At 42.2% G+C, this 27837-nt stretch overlaps 1 protein-coding gene across 3 annotated transcripts; it reads right to left on the bottom strand.

Annotated features, from left to right (window-relative positions):
* Positions 1–922: 922 nt before the first annotated feature.
* Positions 923–27718, bottom strand: SKA1 (spindle and kinetochore associated complex subunit 1). 3 transcript variants are annotated; one of them, XM_008692065.2, is made up of 9 exons: positions 25330–25354; positions 22810–22839; positions 16200–16293; positions 14643–14741; positions 11231–11355; positions 9585–9682; positions 6912–7049; positions 3340–3509; positions 923–2513 (listed from the first exon to the last, which is right to left on the bottom strand). In XM_008692065.2, exons 4-9 carry the CDS (start codon positions 14728–14730, stop codon positions 2365–2367), a joined length of 768 nt encoding a protein of 255 aa, XP_008690287.1. In that variant the 5' UTR covers positions 14731–14741; positions 16200–16293; positions 22810–22839; positions 25330–25354; the 3' UTR covers positions 923–2364. The 3 variants fall into 3 exon arrangements, with proteins under 3 accessions (XP_008690287.1, XP_008690272.1, XP_008690296.1); XM_008692050.2 differs by lacking the exons at positions 22810–22839; positions 25330–25354 and adding an exon at positions 27363–27718; XM_008692074.2 differs by lacking the exons at positions 16200–16293; positions 22810–22839; positions 25330–25354 and adding an exon at positions 14821–16149.
* Positions 27719–27837: the final 119 nt, after the last annotated feature.

Genomic DNA, 27837 nt, shown 5'->3' on the forward strand with positions numbered 1-27837 from the left:
TTAGTATCTCAGTCTAGAAGCCTGAGCGGGGTTCTGGGCGTCTGCCGCCTAGCCCTCTCCTTCCAGGGCCCGTAGGCTGGTAGAACGAGGTGTGAAGCCAGGCCTCAGGCTCAGTGGCACCCAGCTGGTGACAGCCAGCCAGAATCCATCCCTGCCAGGCCACAGGACCTGCCACAGACAGCTGTGGAAGAAGGGGCAGTTCTCCCAATGTTCTGGAGAGAGCCATGCTGTGGGGACCGTGGACTGCAGACGAAGGGGGCTTAAGGCTGCCAGCTACCGGAGAGCAGCTGGAGAGAAAAGGGCGAGAGGTGCGTCTGAGGCCAGAGCCCCAGGACCACAAGAAGCATCTAAACTTAGATCTTTATAGGTTTTTTTTTTTAAGATTTATTTATTATTTATTTGACAGAGAGAGAGAGAGACAATGAGAGAGGGAACACAAGCAGGGAGAGCTGCAGAGGGAGAGGGAGAAGCAGGCTTCCCGCTGAGCAGGGAGCCCGACTCAGGGCTCGATCCCAGGACCCTGGGACCACAACCTAAGCTGAAGGCAGACGCTTAACACGGAGCCACGCAGGCATTCCTAAAGGTGTTATTTTCAAAAATAAGTAAGTGGAACAAGCCTGTCATTTTGCTTGAAAATGAAATTCAAGTAACAGAGATTAGTTCTTGTTTGAAAATTAATGTCTTTACTATTCTTTATGCATACAAGTCTACCGGTACATGCCCAATTAATGTAACAAACTGATGATGTGCTAAAGATTAAAAGAGACGAACTGCTCACCTCAGTATCCATTCTACAAGAGTTAGACACATTTATCGACACTGTTGTTCACTGTGAGTTTCAAGAAGAAATATTTCAAGCAGACAAAATAGTCTTTTATAGAAAAAAACAATTTTTAGCGAAAAATCAAGCAAGACTTTAAAATAAAGGATAACGCCATTATCTTTATTGAAAGCAAGACATGAAAAATTAAACACATCGGCGTTTAAATTAGGGAGGAAGAAAGGATAACAATATGTGTAGTGCCCATAATATATTCTGTGCTCCTCACGGTGACAGTATTAACAAGGCCACCAGGCCTAGGGGATGATTTTTCCCTCGCTACAGGGATCGATCTACCAAGCAGATGGCACAGTGACTGTGACGGTTAACTTTATGTGTCACCTGGACTGGCCACGGGGCGCCCACATTAAACCTCATCTCTGGATGCATGTGTGAGGGTGTTTCCAGAAGGGATTAGCATTTGAATCAGTGGACTCGGTAGACTGCCCTCCCCAATGTGTGTGGCATCATCCAGTCCGTGGACGACCTGAATACAACAGGCGAAGGAAGGAGGAATGCGCTGTTATTCCTGCCTCACTGCTTGAGCCACACCGCGTCTTCTCTGCTTCTCAGGCCTTCAGACTCAGGACTGAATTATACACGGCTTTCCTGGGTCTCCAGCTTGCAGACGGCAGATCAAGGGACTTCCCAACCAATTTGTCATAATCTCTCTCTATATATATATCTATCTCCTACTGGTTCTATATCTCTGGAGAACACTGAGGGAAACACACACAGCCAGTCTCCCTAAGTGCACAAGAGAAACATCCTACAGTCTTGCAATCCAACCACCCATTTTCCACGACAGCTATCAAACTGCTTACATGTTATCTTATCATCTGTTTCATCTCAGTATATTTTTATTACAATTTCATTACAGCCTGATGTTTATAGATTGGTTTATACCGAATGCATTTCAGGTAAGCTGTTCCCTAACGACATATGGGAAAGCAGAATCATCACGTGGAGGGGCTGCCTACGAATTCCACTTTTGCCTGTAGACTGGAATGCCACCGATAGAATTTTGACATTAATGACCTTTAACTCTAAAGAGCCTGGGTATCATTGGGCACCTGGGAGGCTCAGTCGGTTAAGTGTCCGACTCTTGATCTCAGCTCAGGTCTTGATATCAGGGTCATGAGTTCAAGCCTCACGCTGAGCTCCATGCTGAGTTTGGAGACTACTTTAAAAAAAAAAAAGAGCCTGGGAACCCTAGACCTTATCTTCTGGACCTTTTTCTTCCATTATCACCTGTATATCTGTCTTATGGGATCTACAGCACTGTCACTAAACACAAAAACTAACCGTCAGTATTTTTTAGTTCCATCATACGCCTAGCACAGAGGCTCATATGGTAGGGGGTTAAATATGTGTGGAAAGAAAGTCAATTTTCAAATATATATGCTTCACTTACTAAAAAGTTTTACCTTTCTAGGAAACTAGAAAAGAAAATGAAAAAGCCAAAGAAATTATATACACAGAAGGGAACTAGGGGAGTGGCCTCTACGCCCCATTGTGGGCCAGTTCAAAAGATCCCAGGGGCTTCAGGTTATAACGTAGCGGGTCAGGCCGCCCCCTCGGACCTCCGAGAGCCTCCTGCAGTGCCGTAAGATATTCACTATCACGTGAAACCGCTTGTCGGCTTTCAAAGCTGTGAACTCCTTGATGTCAGCTTCCACTATGAAATAATGACCTGAAAATAAAGATATTAGTGCTACTTTTCATAAGGACAACTTTCAGGATGAGACTTTAAGGCGTGACGCTGTGAACATGAATAACATTGATCGTTTTTACTACCATTAGGCAAACAAGGTTGAGAACAGGTATTCTTGCTAAAATGATCAGTAGTCTCTCAAGTGAAGTCGCATAATGTTTACTGTGGCATTTTAGAAACGGAGCCCTGCTAATTATGTGACTAGCTATCTGTTGGTATCTTCCGAACAACTGCCTTTTCAAGAGGGAATATGGGCTAGTGGTTAAGAGAATGGAACCCCCAGGAGCTCTGTCCCTTAACTGGCTGACCTTGGGCAAGGAACGGATGCTCTCCTCGCCTCATCTGCAAAATGGGGGTAACCGTAGTACCTCGTAAGATGGGAGGACTAGAGCTCTCAGTACACTGTCTGGCACATGGTGAGTGCTATACAAGCATGACCAGCTGTTGTCATCACTACTCTAATTCTGAAAACACTGGCTATGGTTTCATAATAGACTCTAAAGCAGTGTTTCTCTGCCTCGGAACTACAGACATCGGGAGCTCGTTCTTTCTTCCTGCGGGAGCGGCCTTGTACATTGTACTCGGGTGTACTTTTAGTCTCCACATGCCAGTAGCACCCCCAGCCCTAGTTGTAACAACCAAAAATATCTCCAGAGATGGAGAAAATGTGCCCTGGTAGGAAAACCGCTCCTGGTTGAGAACTACCTCTCCAGATTCAGAATTTTCGAGAATTCATTTTGTTTCTCATGATTTAGTTATACTCCAAACAGCTGACACGCACACATATATATGCTATCATTTTTACCTTTGGTATCCTTTGTTTCTTCGTCAATAAATCTGTGATAGAGATTTCTGGCCACGGAACTCATTGACTTTTTTGGCTGATGTAAGATCTTATATTTACTGACCACTGCCTTGTTGATTTCTTTAATAACATCATTAATTTGACAATAGGTTAAGCGAGACTTCATGTACCTGCAAATAAGTATATGATTAATTTTTAAAAGAATCATTATGCAAAATTATTTTCTTTGAAAAATGTGTATGTATGATGACTTTACACAGAAGCAAAGCTACTAGAACTCTTCATTAAAACAAAAATGTCGGGGGGCCTGGGTGGTTGGTTGAGCATCTGACTCGGTTTCAGCTCAGGTCATGATCTCCGGGTCGTGACGGGGAGCTCCATGTCCAGCTCTACGCTCAACATGGAGTCTTCTTGAGATTTTCTCTCCCTCTCCCTCTGCCCCCACCCCCTGCCAAAATAAGTCTTTTTAAAAAATGTATATCAACTTCCAAATACACCAGACAGATCTCAACAGCTGAAAAATTAAACAGAACCACAATGTATCAGTTGCTTAACTTCCCTATTTATATCTGGATGTATTCATCTCCATTCTCTGCGCACAGAATTAATACCACAATTTAAATAGGGTCTCAAACACTAGAATTTAAAATAGGGTCTCCTGCTGGTGAACTGCAAGACAGAAGTTTATTAAAACATTTTTAAATGTTTGTGAGAAAGGGAAACAAAAATTTAAATATTAAATAAATTACATAACTTATACTACTCTGCAAACTTATCTGTTCTGAGAAAGCAAGAAAAGAGGAGGAGGAGGAGGGAAGATGGACAACAAAGACCACAACAGATGGCAACTCCAATCAGGACAGAGAGCCAATTGCACAGGATGGCAGAGGAAAGGGTCTGGGAGCGAGCTGCAGGGCGGAGGGGAGCCAGTGCGCAGCTCTGGGCTGTACCCTCTGGAGCAATGGTCTCTCTCTAAATCCACTCTTCCAATCCCATTTGCCTCTTGCTATCCTCCCAGTCACCATACAGTCTTAGAATATAAAAACAGAAGACTCGATTTCTCTGTACACACCAAAAACAAAACTCAATCGTCTGGCTCAATTTTTCCCTTCAACAAACTATGTTTTTTGGGTTTTTTTTTAAGATTTTATTTATTTATTTGACAGAGAGAGAGAGACAGTGAGAGAGGGAACACAAGCAGGGGGAGTGGGAGAGGAAGAAGCAGGCTCCCAGCAGAGGAGCCTGATGTGGGGTTTGATCCCAAAACGCCAGGATCACGCCCTGAGCGGAAGGCAGATGCTTAACGACTGAGCCACCCAGGCGCCCCACCCTTCAACAAACTATGGATTCGGTATGTGAAACTCTGCCCTTTACCTCTCTTCAAGGGGCAGTTTCCTTACCAAAACTTCCATAATATGAAATAATATATGAATATGTTTAAAGGAAAGTGTTCATATTAACCAAAAACATTCACTTTCATTATTCTCTTCTTTAAGGATTTTATTTAACTGAGAGAGGGAGAGAGAGAGAGCACATGCACAAGGGGAGTGGCAGACAGAGGGAGAGTGAGAAGCAGATTCTCCACTGAGCAGGGAGCCCGACGCACAACTTGCGAGACTCGATCCCAGGACCCTGATATCATGACCTGAGCCAAATGCAAAGGCTTAACCGACTGAGCCACCCAGGTGCCCCTATTTTCTTCTTTTCTAAATTCATTTTTGCTGCTGTTATTTCTAACTACAATTCCCACAAACTGTATATCCCACAGCTCCCCACAAAGCGATTCCTTTAAATCCTCTGAACTATCACCTTAATTTCCTCAATACCCACCCCCGCCCTCTGCCAATGTTCTCTACTTTAACTCCAGCCTCAGTAGTAATTTTTTAAAGATAAATAAATAAAAGCCCTATGCTTGGAATACATTCTTCCTTAACCCAATCATTTAAGTTCTCTCATTCACTAAATAACCCCTTAGTTTAAAAATGAACACTCTACCATGACTATGCTAATTTCCTTCCTTTATCTCTTCATGGAAGCATTTTATAAAAGCCCATCTACTCCACTGTTCCTCAGACATTTGCTTTTCTCTTTAGCTTAGCCAATGAGCAACAAAAATAACAGTTTAAAAAACTGAATATCGTCAGAATTTTCATGAAAATAAAGCTATCATAAAAGAAATGACTGACAAAAAATAAAGATTACAGAGAAAGGTTGGTCTCATTTTGATGAAATAGAACACAACTAATAAACCCAAGTTTACAATAATAATTAACAATGGCAAAATGCTCATAATAAAAAAAGTAAGTAAACTGTATTGGCAGTATAACTACATTGTTGTAATAACAATCAGAAACAGCCTATTATATATGTGAAATTAAATAAAATCTGAAAGGAAATACTCCATTTTATCTGGGTGGTAGAATTACAGATGAGTTATTTTCTGACAACACTGTCCAACAATTATTACTTGTATAATAAAAACATAACAAGAAATGTAACAATGTAAAGCCCAAGAAGTTCAGCAAAGCCCTGGAATGATGAGAGTTTAAAAGTAATGAGTTTCCTGGGACGCCTGCGTGGTTCAGTTGGTTAAGCGTCTGACTCTTGATTTCAGCTCAGGTCTGATCTCAGGGTCACGAGATGAAGCTCCACGTGCAGCCTTGTGCTCAGTGGGGAGTCTGGTTCTCTCCTACTCTCTCACCCTCTCTCTGTGCCCCTCTCCCTGATCATGCTCTCGCTCTCTCTCTAAAATAAATAAATAAATCTTTAAACAAACAAACAAACATGAGTTTCCATAATGGCCTCTCCAATACTGTCTTCTGTAAAGAGCAAAGCAGATCTCCTTCCGGGGAAGGAATCTTGTCTTACTCAGCCCTGTACTGTTCCCAGTGACCCACAGCCTGGAACAGAACACAGACTCAAACAATGTGTGGCATAAGTCGAGGAACAGATGGAAACCAAACAGACGCAACGCTTACCGTTCTAATTCTCAAAACTATACAGCACACTTTACTTAAAATTATAGCAAAACCGAGGCTACTTTTATTTTATTTTTTTTTAAATAAAGCAATTTATAAAATTGCTTATTTATTTGAGAGAGAGCACTCAAGAGACTGCAAGCAGGAGGAGGGAGAGGGACAAGCAGACTCCAAGCTGAGTGTAGGAGCCTGATGCAGGGCTCGACCTCGTGACCCTGAGATCATGACCTCAGCCAAAATTAAGAGTTGGACACTAAAATGACTGAGCCACCCAGACGCCCCAAAACAGCTACTTTTAAAATGTACCTGGATAAATCTGTATCACAAAATGGTCCTGGAGATGACTCAAGCAATAAACTGACCTATCTCTAGATCATGCTATGAAAAGACCTTTAGAACCAAATAAAAAACAGGATTTTAAGCATCTTCAACAAAAGATTTCCTAAGTTTTTACTGTATAATGTAAGACTATTTGAGAAAAGATCAATATTTGAACACAGCATGCTATGAATATAATCAAGCTTTAGGATTTCAACAATCATGTATGTTGACCATTAAAGAGCTGAACGTTAAAATTGTATCTTAAATACTTACGCCGGAATGCCATTGAATTCATCAGAAGTTATAAATGGCATTTCTTTAATACTTCTTTGTTCTTTGGGGGGCTTCTTTGTGGGTGCAGTTTCCTCCACTTTGACTGGCTCTTCAGGGTCAAGATCTGTCACATTAGCGCTGCAGACAGAAATGCACAGATGAACAAGTGATCGTTGGGATTCCGCAGCCTACTAGAAAGTTTTCCCAACTAAAAACAATCTGTTAACAAATACAAGATTCATCTTATTATAATAATTTTATAGCCAACGTTTTTTGCTGCCCCCACTCCTATTGTTCAAGATCTGAACAGTGAAGAGAACACTGAAAAATTAAGTCCCCAAATCTTCAGTAATAGAATTATAATTTACAAGCCCCAAACCTAGGTGTATGCAGGACACCTAGTACAGATCTTCAGCAGTTATCCCACTGGCTCCTCAAAGTCAATACATTTGAGGTTGAACTTATCTTAACCTCTAAACAGCTTCTCTTCCTGACTCCCGAATTCCGGACACAGCAACATGAATCCTCTTATACTTCTATCTTTCTCTTTGTCCCACTGGTTGCTAGTGTCAGTCCCTGCCTGTGGCAGACTCATTTTAGTTGCCAGCAATGAGCATGAACTCTTGGATTCAGTCCGACTGAATTTTTGGAGTCAGTGAAGAGCCTAATATAGCTCCCACCCCACACCTAACAGCCCTAGAAATAGGCTGCAGCTTCTGGGTTATTTAGCTGCCAGGGAGGGAACAGATCCTTGCTGGCAGCAGCAAGTGAAGCCATACTGGCTGGACTGCTCCAAAAAAGAAATGGGGTACAGGAGACGGAGTAGATCCGATCCAAGAGTGAGCGAAGGGAGTCCCAAGAAAGACAGGGAGGTGAGATCCCAGGATGACAGCTGAGCACCAGACACAGGGCCACCAGGCCTGACTGAGGCGCTGTGACTGCGGATGGCCACGTTGTAGGGTGCCAAGATGAAGATGCCCGATGCTATGGTACCATCAACCCTCCATGAGTGTGACATGAGACTTCACGGTGAGCCTGGCTGACTCTTAGCTGTACCTGTTTGTCTTCACCGGATGCTACAGCAGCTCCGGATTTTTTCCTTCATGCCCTGCTATGCGTATCAGCTGAAAAGAAAGGTTCAACCTATAGAAAGGTTCTGCTTTGACCTTGGCTGAAAACTGAAACTAAGCCATAGTGAGGTCAGGAGAAGAAAATTCCTCCTATTCCCCAGGCCATATTCCTGCTGGATGTCCCATGTCCAGCCCACACTACAATCCTAGCAGATCTCCTGTGATGACCTCTGTTCCTAGCATTCATTCATGACCTTGCCCACCATTTTCTCTTCTTGCAGGGAAACTGTAGGGGACCCTGACCATGCTGGGCATTCTGCTGAGCTTATCTTCTTCTGGAGAACTTCAACCACCAGCAGTAATGTGGCTCTTCTCCTACTCAGCAAGCCTCGTGCCTTCCTTTCAGTTTTTCAAATTTAAGCAGCATATTGTTTACAGAAACACATACGCCAAGAGTGTGATTATCATACACAGCAGGATGACTACCTCTCTGATAAAGAAAGGGTCTGCAAGAGAAGAAGGGTTGTGAGGTATGGGTAATATTCTATTTCTTAATCTGACTGGTAGATACACCCATGTTTGTTTTATTCTTCTTCTTTAATTTGCACAAATAATGGTTAGTCACTTTTCTGTATATATATGATACATTTCAAAAGTTAAAAAATTTTAAGTTATGCATTGACTGTTTTTACACACTTTGGAACTCCCTTTTAGAAATGTAACTTTGGTGGCAGAAGCCTGGAGAGGGGGAGTAGTGGAACCACGGAAGGACAAAACACAGGAGCTCTCAGATCACAAAGACAAACGATGATGGAAGATCACACTCAGAGCCAGCCAATAAGAAGGGAAGGGAGGGCTGGGCCAGACAAAACCCCAGAGAGACAGCGTGCATAGCTGAGGGCTACCGAGAGAAAGACAGGCGGAAGGTGCCGAGTCGCTGTCCAGGGGCTGGGAGGAAGGCAGCAGGCAGGACGGGTGGGTAACAAGAACTGGTCGGTTTGGCCTCAAACATGCAGAGTTGGAGAGAAGAGCTCATGATCAGGCTCCCAGCAGAGGTCACGTCAAGGCTGGAGTTGACATTTGAGAGCACTGACCATGGTGGAAGCGAAGCGTGAGCCAAACACAGCTTTAGGAAACGCCGTAATTTAAAGAAGGGCAGAGAAACGGGAGGCAGCCAAGTCAGAGACGCGGGATGACAACGAGGCACTGTGGCGGACACGGCATTTCAGAAACAAAGAGACAGCGAATTACAATCTGAAAAGAAGGATCAGGGCTGAAGGGGGATTTCTGGGTCAGCTGCCAACGTGTGTTAGTACTAGCAGCCCAGGGACAGGCTGAGGGGCTCTGGGGAGAAAAAGTGGGAAAAGAGAGCCTAGTGGACACTCGCCCGTGGGCAAGAGGGGCGACATTTTCCGCAGAGGCAGCAAGATAAGAAGACTAATGCAGACAGAGGGAAATACTATTTCTAGTGTAAGTGACAAAAAACCTAAAAACACTAACATAGTCACTAACAAAACCACAAGTCCATGAAAAAGCAGAAAGAGCAGAGGTATTTAATAGTTTTATAAACGCGGATAGCAAGAATAATTATAAGTACACTTACGAGTTCTGGCTTACTGTTACTTGAGGCAAATGGGGAGGAATGTTTTCTTTGAGATGCTCCACATCTTTATAATCCTCTTCAAGAGATTCACAGAGTTCCTAAAATTAAAAAAAAAAAATGCTCCCAAGTTAAGTGTCTTTACTGCCTGTGTTTTAAGATGGTATAAAGAGTGTGAAAGACTCATCCACAATCACAATGACTGGGAGTGTTCAGAACACAGAAGAGGTGGAAAAGCACTGACTGCAGCAATATTTTTTAAAAAACTGTTTGGTTTCTAGAGCTGTTTCTGGATGGCAATACAGTGGCTTTCTCTACTGGTTTTCAGAGAACTGTTATAATCACACTACAACAGGGAGGGTTGACATTTAACTGCAACCTTGGAAAGCAACTAAAAAATGTATGAAGGATTTATATCGGCCATTCTGGTAAATTGCTTTTGTTGACTTAACAAACATTCCCCAGTGCTATCTGTACAGCAGCGCCAGGGGACAGCGCGTGCCTGGAGCACACGTACGAGACGCTACTCGGAACAACTTCCACTGCTGACGTGCACATACTCTAGCTTAATGGAAATTTCCACTGGATCATAACTGCTTTGTTTTTGTAATGTGTTGTCTTTACTTTACCTTTCACTAGATCTTGAGGCCATGAACTCATGCAAATTTAGTAAGAAAAATACTCTGCACCTTTGGATTCCTGTCATCTGATTCTCAATTGTAAGATAAACAAAAATTCTAAATAGTCTTCAATTCTGAATTTAACATTCTCTAGGCCCACACTTAACCCTGGGCACTCCTGGGTAGGTTAGAACTGAAACTAATATTGGTTTCTGTTTTGAATTTATACGACGTTTTTCTTTCAAAGAGCTGAATGATGTTCAGAGCCACTAATTTCATTTCCATAGTAGTAGGATAGGCATATTCATGCCCATTCCTATAGCTCAAAAATCTTTACAGACCTTAAGGATTATAAGGCTGAAAGGGACTGTAGAGGCCACCCTGTTCAATCCCAAGGAACACATCAATGGCTCTAACAGCACGAGGTATCTATGTACAGACTGCGTATTTTTTCAGAAGTACGCAAGCACTTTCATTAGCTTAGCCAGTTAGAAAGCTTATTTAGAACAAAATGGTGTGTGAATGAGACTCAAGTTTTTCTTTACTTGAGACCCTTACGTTATGTTTTATAGAACAGAGACCCTTATCTGAGACCCTTACGTTATGTTTTATAGAACAGAGAAATGCAGGACCACAAGACCCGAAGAAGTAAAAGGGCTTTCTCAGGGTGGTAGAGGGGGCTAAGGGCAACCAGGGTGAGAATCTGCGTCTCCTCACCCCAGGTGGGGAGCTCCTTCCACACCACTCTACCAAGATCATTTGTTTAAATTAAACCTACCAAGAGTTATTTAGGAAATCTTCCTTTTTAGTACAGTTCCATTTCATTGGCTACCAGCATAAACAAAGAAACACCTGTGGAGCTCTGCAGTCCTTTATACTAAGAAGATACAATGCGAGAGGTGCTCTATACCATTAATAACAATTTACAAAGCTAAGAACATTTCAAATTTAAAGAATCGTTCAGAATTCCCTGGCAATCAGGGAGTTTGTATTTACTGCCCTTTCGTTTCTTTACTGGAAAAACATTACCTTGAGTGAATGGTTGGTTTGTTCTTGATACTCAATCTCCAATTCCAATTTATTTAGAAGTTCATTTACTACAATGATCTCATTTCCTATTTTATCTAATGTGGTCTTCAAGGTAGGTTCCTGACCTATTAACAGACAAAGAAAGAATGAAAAATAAAGCATACAGAAAAGTATTAGCATACTGTATTCTTTTTTTTTTTTTTAAGATTTTATTTATTTATTTGACAGAGAGAGAGAGACAGCCAGCGAGAGAGGGAACACAAGCAGGGGGAGTGGGAGAGGAAGAAGCAGGCTCCCATCGGAGGAACTCGATGTGGGGCTCGATCCCAGAACGCCGGGATCACGCCCTGAGCCGAAGGCAGACACTTAACGACTGAGCCACCCAGGCACCCCAGCATACTGTATTCTTTAACTCAATTGTACCCAATTAAACTCTTGGACCAAAGCTGAGAGAGACACTTGGGGGAGGAGAAAGGACTATTGTTTCAGGCCCTAGGACCTGCCTCCATGGATAATCTTAAGACCTCATTTCTAAGTGATATGGTAGAGAAGAAAGGGAGAGGTAAGTACAAAGGGTCCCCTGAGTCTTTTGATTTTGGCAAAGTCCTCCACTATAAGAAGACACCTAGAAATGTTAGTTTAAAAAAAAACAACAACAAAAAACAAAACCCACCCTTCTACATGCATAGCTGAGCTTTCTCCAAGGGTTTCAGCATTTAGACAGACCCCCAGATTGGCAGTAGGTGGGAGCTGATGCTACAGCAGCCCTAACTGGGGGTGCAGAGGAAACCTGGAGAGAGGAGTTGGCGAGTCTCAGTAACCCAACACGTTTGGTTTTAATGGGGTCAAGAACCTAGGCTTTGGTACTTCAAAGTACAGGGTGTTGGAAGTGAGAATCCCAAATGAGGCTTCTTCATGGGATAAACCTTCAGTGAAAGTGCACACCTCAAAATTCTAATCACTGGCCAGGGAGAGAAGCTTGTGTTTCGGACCGGCTCTCAAGGGTGCGTGGAAGATGGGGGAGAGTTTCCCTTCAGAATTTGTAGTAGTGGCTTGGGACGCACCTGGGTTTGAGATTCATAGTTACACTATTCACTATTCCTAAGCAGAAAAAGTAACATAGGGGCGCCTGGGTGGCACAGCGGTTAAGCGTCTGCCTTCGGCTCAGGGCGTGATCCCGGCGTTCTGGGATCGAGCCCCACATCAGGCTCCTCCGCTATGAGCCTGCTTCTTCCTCTCCCGCTCCCCCTGCTTGTGTTCCCTCTCTCGCTGGCTGTCTCTATCTCTGACGAATAAATAAATAAAATCTTTAAAAAAAAAAAAAAGTTACAGGCTAGTAATAAGCCTGGAGTGCTTCACAGAAACAAACATCAGGCATTTATAAAGTAGCATGCTCTCATACTCTCAACCCCATCATCTGGCACCCCTCTCTAGTTCCAAAGATTTGAGGATGGGAAAACCAGAGTCTCCTCCTCCCTAGAAATAAAAGAAGTAATAAAAAAAAATTTTTTTAAGAGATCAAAAACACAAAAGAAAAACTACCCTCATAATCAAATCTTTCCATCTTTGCTTTTAATAACCAATGAAATACGCATAAGTAAAGGCACAATTAGGGAGACAGAAAAAAAATAAATAAACAAAAGCACAGTTTGGCCATATCTGTAGATTATGGAGGCTGTAGAGTGAAATGGCCAGAAGGTGCAAGACCTAAAGTCAGAGACACCAGCACCTACCTCAAGGTTACGGTGAAGAGAAGAGAGAAAGTACATACAAGATGGGTTGAATACTGAGCCTGGAATCTAGTAAAACACTCAGTAAATGCTAACCACTATTCATCATCGTCATGACAAGCAGCATATAATTCTTATCTAATAGGGCAATGTTAATTGCATTTGACAGCAGGATCATAACAACTAAAAAATTAATAAGTAAATAAGAGTATGGATGTCTCTATTGAGATTAATTTCAGGGGGTTATATAACTAGTTTGGATACACTGGTACCTCTAATAACTTTTAGTTACCTAAACTTTAGGGCCTTGTCTGGTGATTTATAAAAACATAATCAACTGAGCAAATACAATACTTTTGAAAGCTGTAGTCTAATAAATTACTGTAGCCAGAGGGACAAACTACTGGGCTCTGTTAAATGAGCTATGGAACCAAACAGACAAATCATTCTCCCCACATACAAATGATGGTTACTGAGTATGTAGTGATCTAATAGGTCACTTTGCTTCAGCCAGGCCTCATGCTTTGGTGGGGTCATTTGAATTCAAGGTTTAGTTGTGTTATAGGTCTCTAAATTTTATCTGTTTATCCCACAGAAATCATGCCCCTAGACAGAGAGGCTAAACAAGACTAGTTATTAAAAATCTAGATGTTCTTTTTGGGTTATTCAATCAAAGTGGCACAGAAGGAGAAAGAATACTAGACTGGGAATCAGGATGCAAAACTGTAGTCCCAACTGACTACCAGGAGCTAGGGGAGCTGGGCAAGTCGCTTGACTTCTGAGAGTCATGTGTGAAATGAGGGAGCACGAGAAGATGAACCCACAGTCCCTTCAGCTTTAGCTTTCGGAGAATGTGAGCTATAAACTGTATAACGGGTCATATTCCTTTACTAGAGGTTCTCAACAAGAGATGAAGAATATCAAAGTCCCTAGATGGACATGTATAATTCAAAAGGGCATTTCAACATTATAATTTCATATTTTAAAAAATTTGTTAAATTATCAATTCAAGGTACAAACTATAGCAAAGTTCACCACAATTTTCCCAGCAGATAGAATTCTGCCTATAAATAAATCCTAAGCTCTCCTAGAATGGACCCTGGAGCTCACAATTTTTGTAAACAATATTTCCCCAGACTTGACAAGGATCACCCATCTTTGCACTGTCATTGCCTCATCCTCTTTCAGCACTTCAAAATGTTCTGGAAGACAGTTACAATCTCTAAGCTTCTCGACGTTAAAAAAACTGGACATTTTCAATCAGTTGTTTCCTAGTTATACATAATGATAAGCTTCCTCCAAATCAGGCTGTGAGATGGATAATGGGCTATTTTTACCTCTGTGGGTCTTTTCCACTTCTATTTTTATCTCTTACCTTTCATTATCTCCACTTAGCTTTATGGCCATAAATGCCAAATAACCTTCGAATCTTCCTATTATGCCTTGTGTATCTCAGAAAAATACAAGCAATTGAGTATAACTAATATCCAGTTCACTGTTCAATATAACTTACATTTTAGTACTCTGCAGTATTCAAAATATTAATGCTGGAGCGCTTCAAAAAACCACTATTTGAAAGTTAAAATTACCTTTCACTTAACCAGGCAATAAGATATTCAAAGTGGAACAACAATTAAAATGCATTTTATATCTACAACGTCAGTGGAATCTGTTCTACTTACCACAGTTTCTTAGTGACAGAGTTCTTTTAATATTGCCAATCTTTTCATTAATATGAGAGCATAATTGTTCCAGATCTGAGGAGGCCATCCTTTAAGCCTCTGAAGAAAAAAAATAAACATTTACAAAAACAGAAAGGCCAAGTTTTGGTTCACTTTCAAAATCCAATAGTGGTATTACCAGTATTGATCCAGTAATGTAATCCAGTAAATGGACCACAAATGTGATCCAGTAAATCACATCTCCCTGAAAAGAAAGTACAAAAACTCAACTTCTTTCAATTCTACAAAATTCAGTTTTTAACTAGAGTCCGATACTGACTTCTCTTTGAGCCTTCTTTAATCAACGCATCCCAAAGCAAGGTACAGGGGATTTAGAGGGACAAATGCGCTATTTATATATAAAGACAGCGCTTAAATTTTCTTTAAAAACGCAAAGTACACATGAATTAAAAGCACACAGTAAATGCAAAGAAACGAGTCCAAGTAAGCATTTCTCCCATGCTGCGGGGGGCTGGAGCTTTATGGTTTGGGGCTGATAAGGAGGCAGAAGGAGGGGAAGGAAGGGAGTCGGTTATCATTCACCTGAAGGTAGGACAGAAGATCTAAAGCACCCACTCCAGCCAACCGAGCGGTGGGGAAGACAAGCCCGTTTCCTCTGCTCCGCCTGGAGGCCCCGCGCCCCCAATCCGTCTAAACAATGCCTTCCGCCTGACTCCGAGGGCAGGACCCCCAACTTCAGATTCCAACCTGGAGCGGGTCCGGGAGCAAAGCGCCACTCGGTCTTAGAAGCCCAGGATCCCGAGACGCGACTCCGGGAGCGAAATTCAAAGTGCCCGCCCGGTCCCAGCGCCGCGCAGGCGCACCTCGGCGCTGCCGGAACGCGGGAGGCTCCAGTTCCGGCGCCATCGGAGGCCACGGAGGGGCGGGGGAAAAGGCGGGGCTGGACGGATTGACGCGCAAGGCTGATGCGGCCAGTGCCTCTCCCAGTCCAGGCTGTCCCGGGTGATCCCAGCCAGCCACCCAGTCTCGACGGCTGCCCAGCCAGGGGCCGCGCGCTCCGGGAATCAAATGGCGAGCTCTAACGTAGGTCTCCAGGTTGGCGGCACGTTAGAATCACCAGGGACAGCTTTTACAAATTCCAGCGCTTACGCTGGACCCAAGTCATTGATATCAGGCACCCTGGAAGTGGGGTCCACGCCTTCCTATTTTAAAAAGCACCCCAGATAATTCCAAAAAGCCCTCCAGTTTGTGAGCTTAAAGACAGGGACCTTGTCTTCGTAGCGTTTACAGCCGCTATAAGGGCAAATACAAATTTAAACTAAGAAAAAGGGTCAATTCTCCCTGTTGGGAAAAAAGGGAAAGTATCCCCGAGCTGGTGTGGCAGCTCCACGGTCATCAGCTATCCAGATGCCGTCTATCTTCTGGCGCCACCATCCATAGCATCATGCATTCTGGCCTTGGGGTTGCCTGTGATGCAAGATGACCCTGCCAGCTCCTTCCTCAGATCTTGGTTTAAGGCAGCAGAAAAGAAGAGGTAAGGGTCACACGCTCACTTACCAGCTGAGCCACCACCTTTAAAGAGTTTTTTTTGGAAGCCACGCCCAATGGCTTCTTTCCGCTTCCCACTGGTCATTCACATCTGCAAGGGGGACTGGAAGAAAAAAAAATTTTTTTTTTTATTTAGACAGTTACATGGCATCCTCAACCATATAGGGGTTCTGTGCGTAAGGGAGAAGGAGAGCATAGATTCTGGGTAGGCAAATAGCAACCTTGGCCATTTCTATTTATTACTTTTAAAAATTTCCGGAAAATTTCAAACTTAAAAAGTTAAACTAGGATAATGAATCCCATGCTCAACCCATCACTTCAGCTTCAACCATTATTAACTTAAATCTTGTTTCATCTGTACCTCCTCTCCTCTCACCCTTTTCCTACCGGAATTTTTTTTCCTACTGTAATATTTTGGGTTTTTTTTTTTTTTAAGATTTTATTTATTTATTTGACAGAGAAAGACAGCCAGCGAGAGAGGGAACACAAGCAGGGGGAGTGGGAGAGGAAGAAGCAGGCTCCTAGCGGAGAAGCCTGATGTGGGGCTGGATCCCAGAATGCTGGGATCAGGCCCTGAGCCAATGGCAGACGCTTAACGACTGCGCCACCCAGGCGCCCCCTACTGTAATATTTTGAAGCAAATTTCATATATTGTATTTTTCCATCCAAAAACATTTACATATGTATCTCCAGAAGATAGAAACTCTTTAAAAATTACCATGCTAGCATTATCACACACAAATATTTTAACAATTATTTCTGTATAACAAATATCCAGCCAACATTCAGTTTCCCCTGATTGTATCGTTTAAGAACTATTGGTTTGTTTAGAATCCAAATAACAGTTACACATTGTTATTTGGTTGACACATTTTAAATGTTTCTTTTAATTTTGACACACCTGCTTATCTAAAGCTAAAGTCCTTTAATAGGAACAAACCTTTTCATTGTAGGACTAAAAGTAATTGTCATTATCTAAGAAGAATAACACAGCAACACAAATTCACCCTGTAGCATCAAGGACAAACATTTTCAGATTACTTCCCATGAAAAAATAAACAGGAAGACCAACAGCATAAAGGCACTGAATACAAGAGGAGGTGGGGAAAATGTGAAAAAAATATACAAATGAGCAATTAGATTGCACTGCCTGGTTCATATTTCTTCCTAGGACAGGATTATTTATCAAGATTTCAAGTGTAATGACAGAAACTCAATCCAAACTGACTTGAGCAAGAAAAAAAAAAAAAGACTTTACTTGGCTTATAAAACTGTAAAGTAAGCACGTGTCTGTGTCTACTGTTATAGCAGGACCCAGGAACTCAAACATCCTATTAAAGAACCATCTCTGTCTCTCAGTTCTGCATTCATCTGTGTTGATTTCATTCTCAGGCAGGCTTTCTCTTTGGTGATCACTGGTACCTCCAGACTTACACTCTAATAGGTTAGCAATTCTTGCTTTCCGAATAGATGTAGCAAAAAACCCCAGGATTTCACCTCATTGTCCTATTTAGGTCATCTGCCCAGTCTTAAACTAATCAGCCTGTTTAGAGGGGTGGAATGGTCTGGTTGGCTAGCCATTCAATAGCTGGGAGCTAGGACAATCCTACCCAAAACACAGTCCAAGAAAAGGACAGAGGTGGTTTCTGAAACATTATTTTATGGAGAAGGAGGAGGAAGTGGGGAAGGGTTGTCTTGAACAAAAGTTTGCTGGGGAAAAAGCAAGAGTTCAGGGTGATGATGATTTCTCATTGGCTCGTTGCAGAGATAGTTGATTTCTCCTAGGGGATACAATGTACATCTTTCTCTGCTGAGGCCTATAACTGACAATGCTTCCTGTAATTGACATGGAATGGTAAGACTTCCCCTTCTAGCCTCCTGACCCCACCTTAGAGAGGTTTCCCTTTATTTTTAAAAGCGCAAGATATAAGAAATTGCTGGACTGGTCCTTCAAAGAAATATAAGCAAGAGTAAAAGCAATGTGAACTCTAGTCTTCAGGGAAAAATAATAACAATAACATCAGGAAACTTTTATTGGGTGCTTAGTCTAATTCAGGCATTTTACACATATTACCTTGTTTAATCTTTGTAATAAACTTATGAATACTTAAAATTATGATCTGCACTTTACAGATGAGGAACTGGGGCTTATAATTAAGTAACTTGCCCAAGTCAGTATCTCGGAGCCTGTCCTCTTTCCCATGATGCTCTGCTGCCTCTCAGGTGCAAAGGGTAAGTCACTTGCTCCCACGTTTTATGCTTCTGAACCTAAAGACTTCCATCATTGTTTAATTCCCTCATGTCATGTATATTACATGAACAATTCGAGATTCTTTATGAATTCTAAGTTTTTGATACCCAACTGACTTTGACAAAATACTTTTATTTGTACTTTTGTTACTTTTTCTTGCAGCTAGGGGGTCAAGTTTAATTTCTGGATGTCCCCAAGTCAGAATCAATTAAGGTCCTCATTGTAGAACAAATATAAAAAATCTCTTTACGCAATAGGACTGTGCATTTCTGGGAAGCTCCGGAAATATTTAATCCTCTGGTTTTGACAGTGGAGAGTGGCCAATTTCATAGCTGTCCTTTCAGAAGAGGGAAGGCCCATTGTAATCGATGGGGTGCATTCCGAGATGTGCCACTGATCAGGATTAGGTCTGACCCTTTGGGAGTAATAACATTCAAGGCAGATTGTGTTTTTACATTTCATAATACAGTTCTCACAGGGACCGTTTCTCTTCACCTGTCGTGGCAGCTGAGGTGAATCATCCCGAAAAATCAAACTCCTCACTTTTACAATGTTTCATACCTTAAAATGATTTATAGCTCTGGTGGCATTTTTTTGGTTTTGGTTGGTTGGTTGGTTGGTTGGCCGAGGTGTTATTTTGGGTTTTTTTGTTCGTTTGTTTTGTTTGGTTTTTTGGTTTTTTTGAAACTAGAGAGAAGAAGAAAAAGAAAAAAGCTTCTTATACTTTTCCCCTAGTGTTCTTTCCTCATTTTATGGAGTCTTTATCCACTGTGTACTTTTTTTTTACTGTTACAGTTAGAGCCCCAATTTCTGGGCTACCAGGGTGCCCTTACCAAAGTCTCAGAGGTATGTGATATGATTAGAGGCAGGGAAGGAAAGTCACCAGCGTGAAAACTACTCTGTCTCTCTCTCTCCCTCTCTGATGTCTGGAATTCTACCCATTAGTGAACAGTGGAAGATGGAAAAAAAATATCACAAGTCCTTTAGATAGTCCCAGCTCAGTCATTAACTGGCTCTGTGAACTTGAGAAGTAGGTGACTTCTGAGATCATGTCCAGCTCCAAGCATTCGGGTTTTTTCCTTCTGAAAAGTATTTCTCTCTTCCTATGACCTGCTTTTAAATATAAACATGACTGGGTGGAGAGTATGGACTTTTAAGTTAAGAGGGAGGGGAGTAAGACCATCCCACAGATTTTCCTTTCCCTACTTCTTAAATGTCCCCCAAATAAGTTTTTTTTTTAAATCCTCTCCTCCCAAAAAATCACTAATAATTGGCAACAACCAGAAATAATGTAAGGTAATAAACTTCAAACACTGATGTCAAGGAGGGAAGCAGAAGATTCTGGAGCACAGAGGAGAAGTAGAGGATGGCTTGGCTTCTAATCACATCATCACTCTGAAATCATATTGAAGAACCCACATTATCTCTGAATTGAAGGAAATCTGAAGGTTACTAAAATAAAATAAAAATGCTCAACTAAACCCAGGTAAAGTAGGAAAAGAAGCCTCCAGCAACAAATAGAAAATACTTACAAACATGGCTGATATTAATCCAAATACATCAATAACACTTTAAATGTGAATGGGTCTAATTACACTAATTAAAAGACAGATTGTCAGAGTGGATAAAAAAACATAAGACCATGGGGCGCCTGGGTGGCGCAGTCGTTAAGCGTCTGCCTTCGGCTCAGGGCGTGATCCCGGCATTCCATTCCGGATCGAGTCCCACATCAGGCTCCTCCGCTAGGAGCCTGCTTCTTCCTCTCCCACTCCCCTGCTGTGTTTCCTCTCTCGCTGGCTGTCTCTCTGTCACATAAATAAATAAAATCTTTAAAAAAAAAAACAAAAAAACATAAGACCCAAACACATGTTATCAACAGGAAAACCACTTTTTTTTTTAAAGATTTTATTTATTTATTTGACAGAGCGAGAGAGAGAGAGAGAGAGAGAGAGAGAGGGCGTAAGCACGCAGAGCAGCAGGCAGAGGGAGAGGGAAAAGCAGACTCCCCGCTGAGCAGGGAGCCAAATTCGGGGCTTGATCCCAGGACCCTGGGATCATGACCTGAGCCAAAGGCAGATGTTTAAGTGACTGAGCCACCCAGGCGCCCCAGGAAAACCACTTTAAATATACAGAATCGATAGATTAAAAGTAAAGGTATGCAGAAAGGTACACAATGATAACACCGATCAAAAAAAAAAAAAAACCCCCCCCAAAAAAAACCCTTAAGTACTTATATTTCTTTTGGACAAAGTTGATTTCAGAACAAGGAAAATTATCAGGGATAAAAAGACACTACATAATAATAGAGGGTCATTCTCCAAGAAGACATACAATCTTAAACATGCACGCACCTAACAACTGAGCATCAAAATATGTGAGGCAAAAACTGATAGAAATAAAAGAAAAATAGACAAATCCACTATTACACTTGGAGATTCCAACATCCCCCTGTCAATAACTAATAGATCAAGCAGGCAAAAAAATCACTGAGGATATAGTTTAATTGAACAACACTATCAATTTGATCTAATTGACATTTATGGAATATTCTGTCAAACAAAAGCAGGATACACATTCTTTTCAAGCTTGCATAGACCATTCACTGAGACAGACCACATTCTGGGCTATAAAGTACACCTTAACAAATTTGAAAGACTAGAAATAATACACAGTATGTTTTTTAGACTACAGTGGAATTAAATTTTTAAAAGTCCTATCTCCAAATATAGTCACATTGTTGGGTTAGGACTTCAACGTATGAATTTTAAAGGGACACAATTCACTCTATCATATACACACACATTTTCTACTATGAGAGGCTAATCTTTTATGTCTCTGGCTTCTAGAGTCTAGCATTTTAATGAGACAGAATGTGTGTATGTAATAAAGAATAAGGGGAGAAGTCCGGCTACCTATTGAAGGGAAGGGACAAGGACACAAATGAAAAAAACTTAGTATTTTTTCAATAATAATAAGAAGAAGAAGAAAATCTTTCCAGCCCACATACTCTAGAGGATGGCTGCTGCATTTAGGGCTATAAAATGTCCAACCCACACAATAACAAGGTATAAATAACCCCTTGAATCCTGACAGGCTGTGGCTAAACTGACCTCAAGACAGACTCAGCTGACTGGAAATTGGAGCACTGGTTTCTACTGAAAGAAAAGGAAGACGATATGAATGGGTAGAACAGCTCTAGAGTACAAAATCTCTCCAGTTTTTCACAGAGACTGTTAGTCTTTTCTGCCATATGCTTAGTCCACACAAAGAAAAGAGTGAACACACTATATTAGTCAACGTCTTGGCAAAAATAGGACGGGAAAAAAACGGGATAATTTGAGGAGAACTTAATAAAAGGGACTCCTTAAAATATGTGGCAGAGTTTTCAGAAGGTAACATTTAATGGCGCGGTTCCCTGGGGTTTATAACTTAGGGAACAGTGATTATCCCTAAGCATGAAGACCGACAGTCACATGAGTTTGGGGAGGCAGTGCTATGGAAGTGGCTACTTGGCAGGAGCCATGGTCTCTGATCAGGTTCGGAGCACCCCCGTCAGGAACTCAGCGGGAAGGAAGCTAGGAGAATAAGTATCTGCCTGTATTCTCCCACCTATTCGTCTTCTGCTGATAACCCCAACTCCCCTTGGCTGGACCCACCCTGAGGCCAGGAGGCAAGGAAAATCTTGAAGCCATCTATCTGGGTCAGGCCCCCTCAGTCCAGCATGGATCTCAAGAGGAAGACAACCAACACATACACTTGGATTATGGCATTCACATACTGACATACTTTGTGAATTTGGTAAAATATACTTTAGGATTTTATTTATTTCTTTGACAGAGAGAGAGACAGCAAGAGAGGGAGCGCAAGCAGGGGGAGTGGGAGAGGGAGAAGCAGGCTTCCCGCTGAGCAGGGAGCAGGATGCGGGGCTCAATCCTAGGACCCTGGGATCTTGACCTGAGCCTAAGGCAGATGCTTAATGACTGAGCCACCCAGGAGCCCCTTGGTGAAATATTTTTGAAAACAATTTATATTTTATATATAAATATTTGAGATCAAGTATTATACATTACAAAACTCTTATTTGACAGAGACTTTCCCCCAAAGCATTTCAAACACTTCAAGGATATTATTATATTGGTATTTATAAACTGGGCAGTTTTTCCAATTCTTAAGGTAGAGAGGAGCAATGCTTGCCAAATTTTCCAGAATCAATTAATTGCAGAAATACCTGCCAATCAGATCTCTATTAATGGCTCACAGGAAAGCTAGAAAAGACCATTCGTATACCATTTATATGGATGTGTTCATTTTGCTGAATATGTTCTAATCTTCTAGAACCAAGGTATTTTTCTTGCTTAGCTTGCTTACCTTCCGCAAGTTCTTCTCCTTAAGGAAAACCTAGCAATAAAATGAAAACTCAATTAGCATTTAATTTTATTACCTGTCATGATGGTGTCCAAATCTATATGATGAGGTGATTTCCATGTTTTGGAAAATCTCAATCTGCCTTTATAAACAGGGTCTGTTTATAAATCTTGTGTAAGCTTTATATAAAGCTAAATTAATAATAATTTATGTATTTCAAAGATGCTTACAAGATTTTAGATCTTTACATCGAAGATTTTTTTGGACCTCATTAGAACACTCCCAGGATTTACTCCCAGACCTCCAAATAAACTTCCAAGATCAAGGGGTTGGCAGCATTGGTACCTTGAATCAGAAATCTCTCACAGGATGTTAAATTACTCTTATAGCAGAGGGGACAAACCCAAGCCCAGTAGATTTACCCTCCCAGGTACTATTGATGTTTGAGACAAACTGAGGCCGCCCAGAAGCAGTCTGAGCTGTAGATGAACTCCCCAGAGCCTAGCCGCACAATCACGCCAGCTCAGATGTGCCCCAGCCACAATGGCGCCTGAAGCAGCAAAGCTCAATCCTGCCCCTGTCCACGGCTTAGCGATTACACGCACATTCTGCAGTTCAGTGGTTCAGCTCTTCCCGTATTACATCCCAGTGAAGCTGCTCCCAGGACCTTCATTGGCTCAAGTTCCCCCTCTGCCTTTTCTCTTATACCTAGCATGGGTCCCTAAACTCCGCTGCTAGACCATACACTTCCCCTGAACGCCTGGGCCCTGCTGTTCGCCTCTCCTCCCCACTTCACTCGATGCGTTTCCACACTATCCACCCTATTGCCTCTCAGGTCAACAATCCCCACCCTCCATCATGCTCCAGGGGTCCTGCCCCTTCCATTCTAGCCTGACTCACTGCCACCCATGGCACCTATGAAATAGTAATGGCACCCTTCTTCATCTCGCTTGCTTCATACTTGTTGTTTATCAAAGTAGACTTGTGATTCTGCTGATAGGAAACCAAATCAGGGTTGAATTATACACTGCTCCTTTCATTCATAGGCTGAAATCTAAGCTCCATGACCTCAGAATGTAACCTTATTTGGAGATAGGGCCTTTAAAGGGTAATCAAGTTAAACTGAAGTCATTACATGGCACGAATCCAATATGACTGGTGTCTTTATGAAAAGGGGGTATTTGGACACAGAGACACATATGAAGGGAAGATAAAGCAAAGAGGCACGGGGAGAAAGAACACGACCATCCAGAAGCCAAAGAGAGAGAAGCGTGGAACAGAGCCTTCCCTCACAGCCCTCAGAAGGTACCAAAGCTGCCAACACCTTGATCGTGGACTTCCAGCCTCCAGAACTGTGAGACAACAAACTTCCGTTGTTCAAGCCATCCAGTGTGTAGCAGCCGTAGCAAACCAGTATATGATGTAACCGTAAGAAACCGCTACACCATGCCCCAGATTTACTGATTATGACTAAACCAGGCTCTTCCTGGTGATGTTGCTTTTTTAAAACCATAAGCCCTAAAGGAAAGGTTGTTTTATTCAATATATTCTTTTTTAAGAAACAGCGAGAGTGTGCATTTAATTTTTCTGTAGTTCCGTAAGAGTTAAAACTTGAGTTGAGGAGTTTTGTTCCTTGATGATGCCAAAAGGATGAGATTTTACCATAAAATAGAATATTTGATCTCTGTTTGGTATCAATAAGTCTTCAACCCAAAGTTTTACCCAGAACAATGTACATTTGTTGTCTTCTTCTAAGTTGGTAAAACAAATTTTTGCTTTATTGGAATGCTGGTGGGAAGGCGCCTTTGCTATATGGCCACTAGATGGCAGGGCAGCACCATTCTTCTTGAGGGCACAAGCTAAACAAAAGGCAAATTCAGGACACCAGATCGAAAAGTTTCTGAAGATAAACTTCCCTATCTTCCTTGTTAGCATTAGCTTTTCTTTTATGAAAGTAGCGCGGGTTCTTAACAGCAAATCTAAACAACACAGAAAAGTACAGAGAATAAAATGAAAACTCTCATTATTCCACCTGTCAGAAGCAAACACACCGAAGATCCTACTCCTGATACAAAATGGCTAGTGTGGACCCTTCCCAGCATTCTCTGTAAATACTCCTGCTCACGGTTCCTTCCTCTCTCATTTACTACGAATGTCACTCAAACTTAACAGAATCCCAACTCCAATCTAACCCTAACCCCAACCCACAATCTCCTTTTGGTTATTTTTAGAAATTTGTTAGCACTCTGGGTGCACACTACCGTCTTCACAGTGCTCACCAGAAACACCAAATCTTACAACAGCTGCAGCATCAGGTACTAATCTTGGTAAGACTGATAAACTCTGCCATTTTTAATTGCAGGTAAAACACTGACATCTGAAGAGACATCACAGAGAAATCAGACGGGTTAAAGAAACAAAACATACCTCACCTTAGGTAGTCAGAGGTAGGATGGTTTATTATTTTGGGGTTAAATTGTAAATTTATGTTTTTTAAATTAAAATACAGTAAAACTGGGGCACCTGGGTGGCGCAGTCATTAAGTGTCTGCCTTCGGCTCAGGGCGTGATCCCAGCGTTCTGGGATCGAGCCCCACATCAGGTCTTCCGCTGGGAGCCTGCTTCTTCCTCTCCCACTCCCCCTGCTCGTGTTCCCTCTCTCGCTGGCTGTCTCTGTCAAATAAATAAAAATAAAATCTTTTAAAAAAATAAAATAAAAAAATAAAATACAGTAAAACTGACTTTTTATAGGTTTAGCACATGTATAGATTTGTGTAAATTCCACGAAGTTCAGGATCCAGAAAAGTTCCATCACCCCAAAACAACTCCTCTGTCCCTCTGTTATCACGGCCTAATGGCCTCTAAAATCTATAAATTCTCACGTGGCTTCGTCACTTACTAGTTCTAACTCCCACGGGACCGAGCCCTCTGGTGTATAACTTCTGCCCCCTCACCACCCCAGCACTGCCCTATCTAATTCAACCCAAATCTAGGCATGTTTAGTGCTCCTTGAACCCTGAATCTTTCACCAAGTTTTTACATTGATTTGCAAACTACAACAATGTAAGTAAATATATTTAATCTTCAGTATGATAGAAAGATCCTCAGACTAAAAAAAAAAAAAAAAAAAAACCAACACAATCCAACTATACGCCCTTTGAGATACAACCAAACAAAACAGGCCCAAATCTATAAAAAGAAAAAGGACAGGCTGCATGCGGACAGCATTATCCTTTCAAACTCACCTCCACAGTAAATCTAACCCCCGCAAGCCCATAAACTGTTCTGAATTCACATTTCAAGATACTGAAGATCCATGCAGAGACAGCCATCTTCAGACCTCCAGGGGCAAAGGTGGAAATGCCCAGCCTCCTTTCCTCCTCCCACCTACTCTCAGGGAAGAGGCAGGGATCCTCCCCTTAAAGACCAATCTCCCCACTTTGTACAGGACTTTGCCCATTAAATTCTACCCTATGTTTATGGTGTAATTAACATCCTCCCCCATAGGATTTATTTTTAAATAATCTTCCAGCTCTGATCAATTAATCAGCCAATTAATAAATCATTCAGTACAACTAAATGTCCCTGGCTTTAATCCTTTTGCCTTTAGCACTGTTTTTCATGAACCCTTTTGTGTGTGTGTGTGTGTGTGTGTGTGTGTGTGTGCGTGTGTGTGTATGTGTATGTGTGTCTGCTTAAGTGTGTGTGTGTGTGTGTGTGTGTGTGTGTGTGTGTGTGTGTCTGCTTAAGATTCTCAATAAAGCCTCTTGGTGAATTTCCTAGCAACGTTACCTGCAGCTGGTATGTCTCTCGGTGGCAACAGGGCAGGGCAATACAGCATCTGTTATACCTGTACATTCCATTGCTAAACTATCTCACCCCCAGAACGGAATGTCTGGATTGTCTGGCACATTAGCTATCCTGGTCCTGCCCTTTCACCTGGACTGTCCCACATATGTTCAGGACAGATTTGGAATCCACGACATCCTCTTATGAACCATCATAGTCAGATTTGTTTTTGCTTAGAAAAATAGGGTCAGGGGCGCCTGGGTGGCTCAGTCGCTAAGCGTCTGCCTTTGGCTCAGGGCGTGATCCTGGAGCCCTGGGATAGAGCCCCACATCAGGCTCATCCACTGGGAGCCTGCTTCTTCCTCTCCTGCTCCCCCTGCCTGTGTTCCCTCTCTCACTGGCTATCTCTCTCTCTCTCTGTGTCAAATAAATAAATTAAATTAAAAAAAAAAAAAAAGAAAAATAGGGTCAGAATTAGAGTTTAGCTGTCAGGAGGGGAACCAGACCAGGAATGGGTTTGAGACTTCTGGTCAGGGGTGATTGCGACAGGACACAGTGCTTCCCTGACAAAAGTGCCTTCGTGGCTGTCATCTTCAAAGCAAAGTCCAGCTTCCTTGGCATGACATACAATTCTACTGTTGACCTGACTCCTGCCCACCTCATTAGCCTCAGCAACCACCCCTCTTGACCAGCAGTTGATACCACAGGAATAGCTGTTCGCGGTGGTTGCCACGTTGTGCCGCCCACCCCCACCTTGCCAGTACGTACGTGCTGTTTGATGCCTCTACGTCTTTGTTCATGAAGTTCTTGTCTGGAATGTCCTTCAGCCCACGAACCCTTTTTGTCCTCTGAATAATTCCGAATCATCTTTCAAAATTTAGCTCAATAATTACCTCCGCGGGTCATCTTCCTTGATCTCCCTTGAGCGTGGGTCAAATTTTTTCCGAACTTTGCATTCCTCTATTATTGATGGTACTTTAAAAAAATATTGAAATTGTTTGATTCCATATCGTCTTTCCAACTACAGCGTGAGTTTCTCACGGGAAAGGATGCTGTAGTATTCGCCATAATCGATTTCCCAGAGTATCCACCTTTCCATCGCGACCCAAGAGCGAAGGAGCAAGGCAGACTGGGGGCGTGGCCAACGATGAGGCTAGGACTGCGCAGACTCAGTAATTCGACTCCTTGGGAAGTCTTTGACTCTTCGGTTCCCGTGGTGACAGAGCGCACTTCCGGTCTCTTT

Source organism: Ursus maritimus, unplaced genomic scaffold, assembly GCF_017311325.1.
Source record: "Ursus maritimus isolate PB19 unplaced genomic scaffold, ASM1731132v1 scaffold_18, whole genome shotgun sequence".
NCBI lineage: Eukaryota > Metazoa > Chordata > Mammalia > Carnivora > Ursidae > Ursus > Ursus maritimus.

Coding starts and splice junctions, on each gene's coding strand:
- SKA1 (XM_008692050.2), bottom strand. CDS start 14,730: ATGGCCTCCTCAGATCTGGAACAATTATGCTCTCATATTAATGAAAAG. Junction 11,356..14,642: donor TCTGTCACTAAGAAACTGTG/GTAAGTAGAACA, acceptor GTCTGTTAATAG/GTCAGGAACCTACCTTGAAG. Junction 7,050..9,584: donor GTAACAGTAAGCCAGAACTC/GTAAGTGTACTT, acceptor TTCTGTCTGCAG/CGCTAATGTGACAGATCTTG.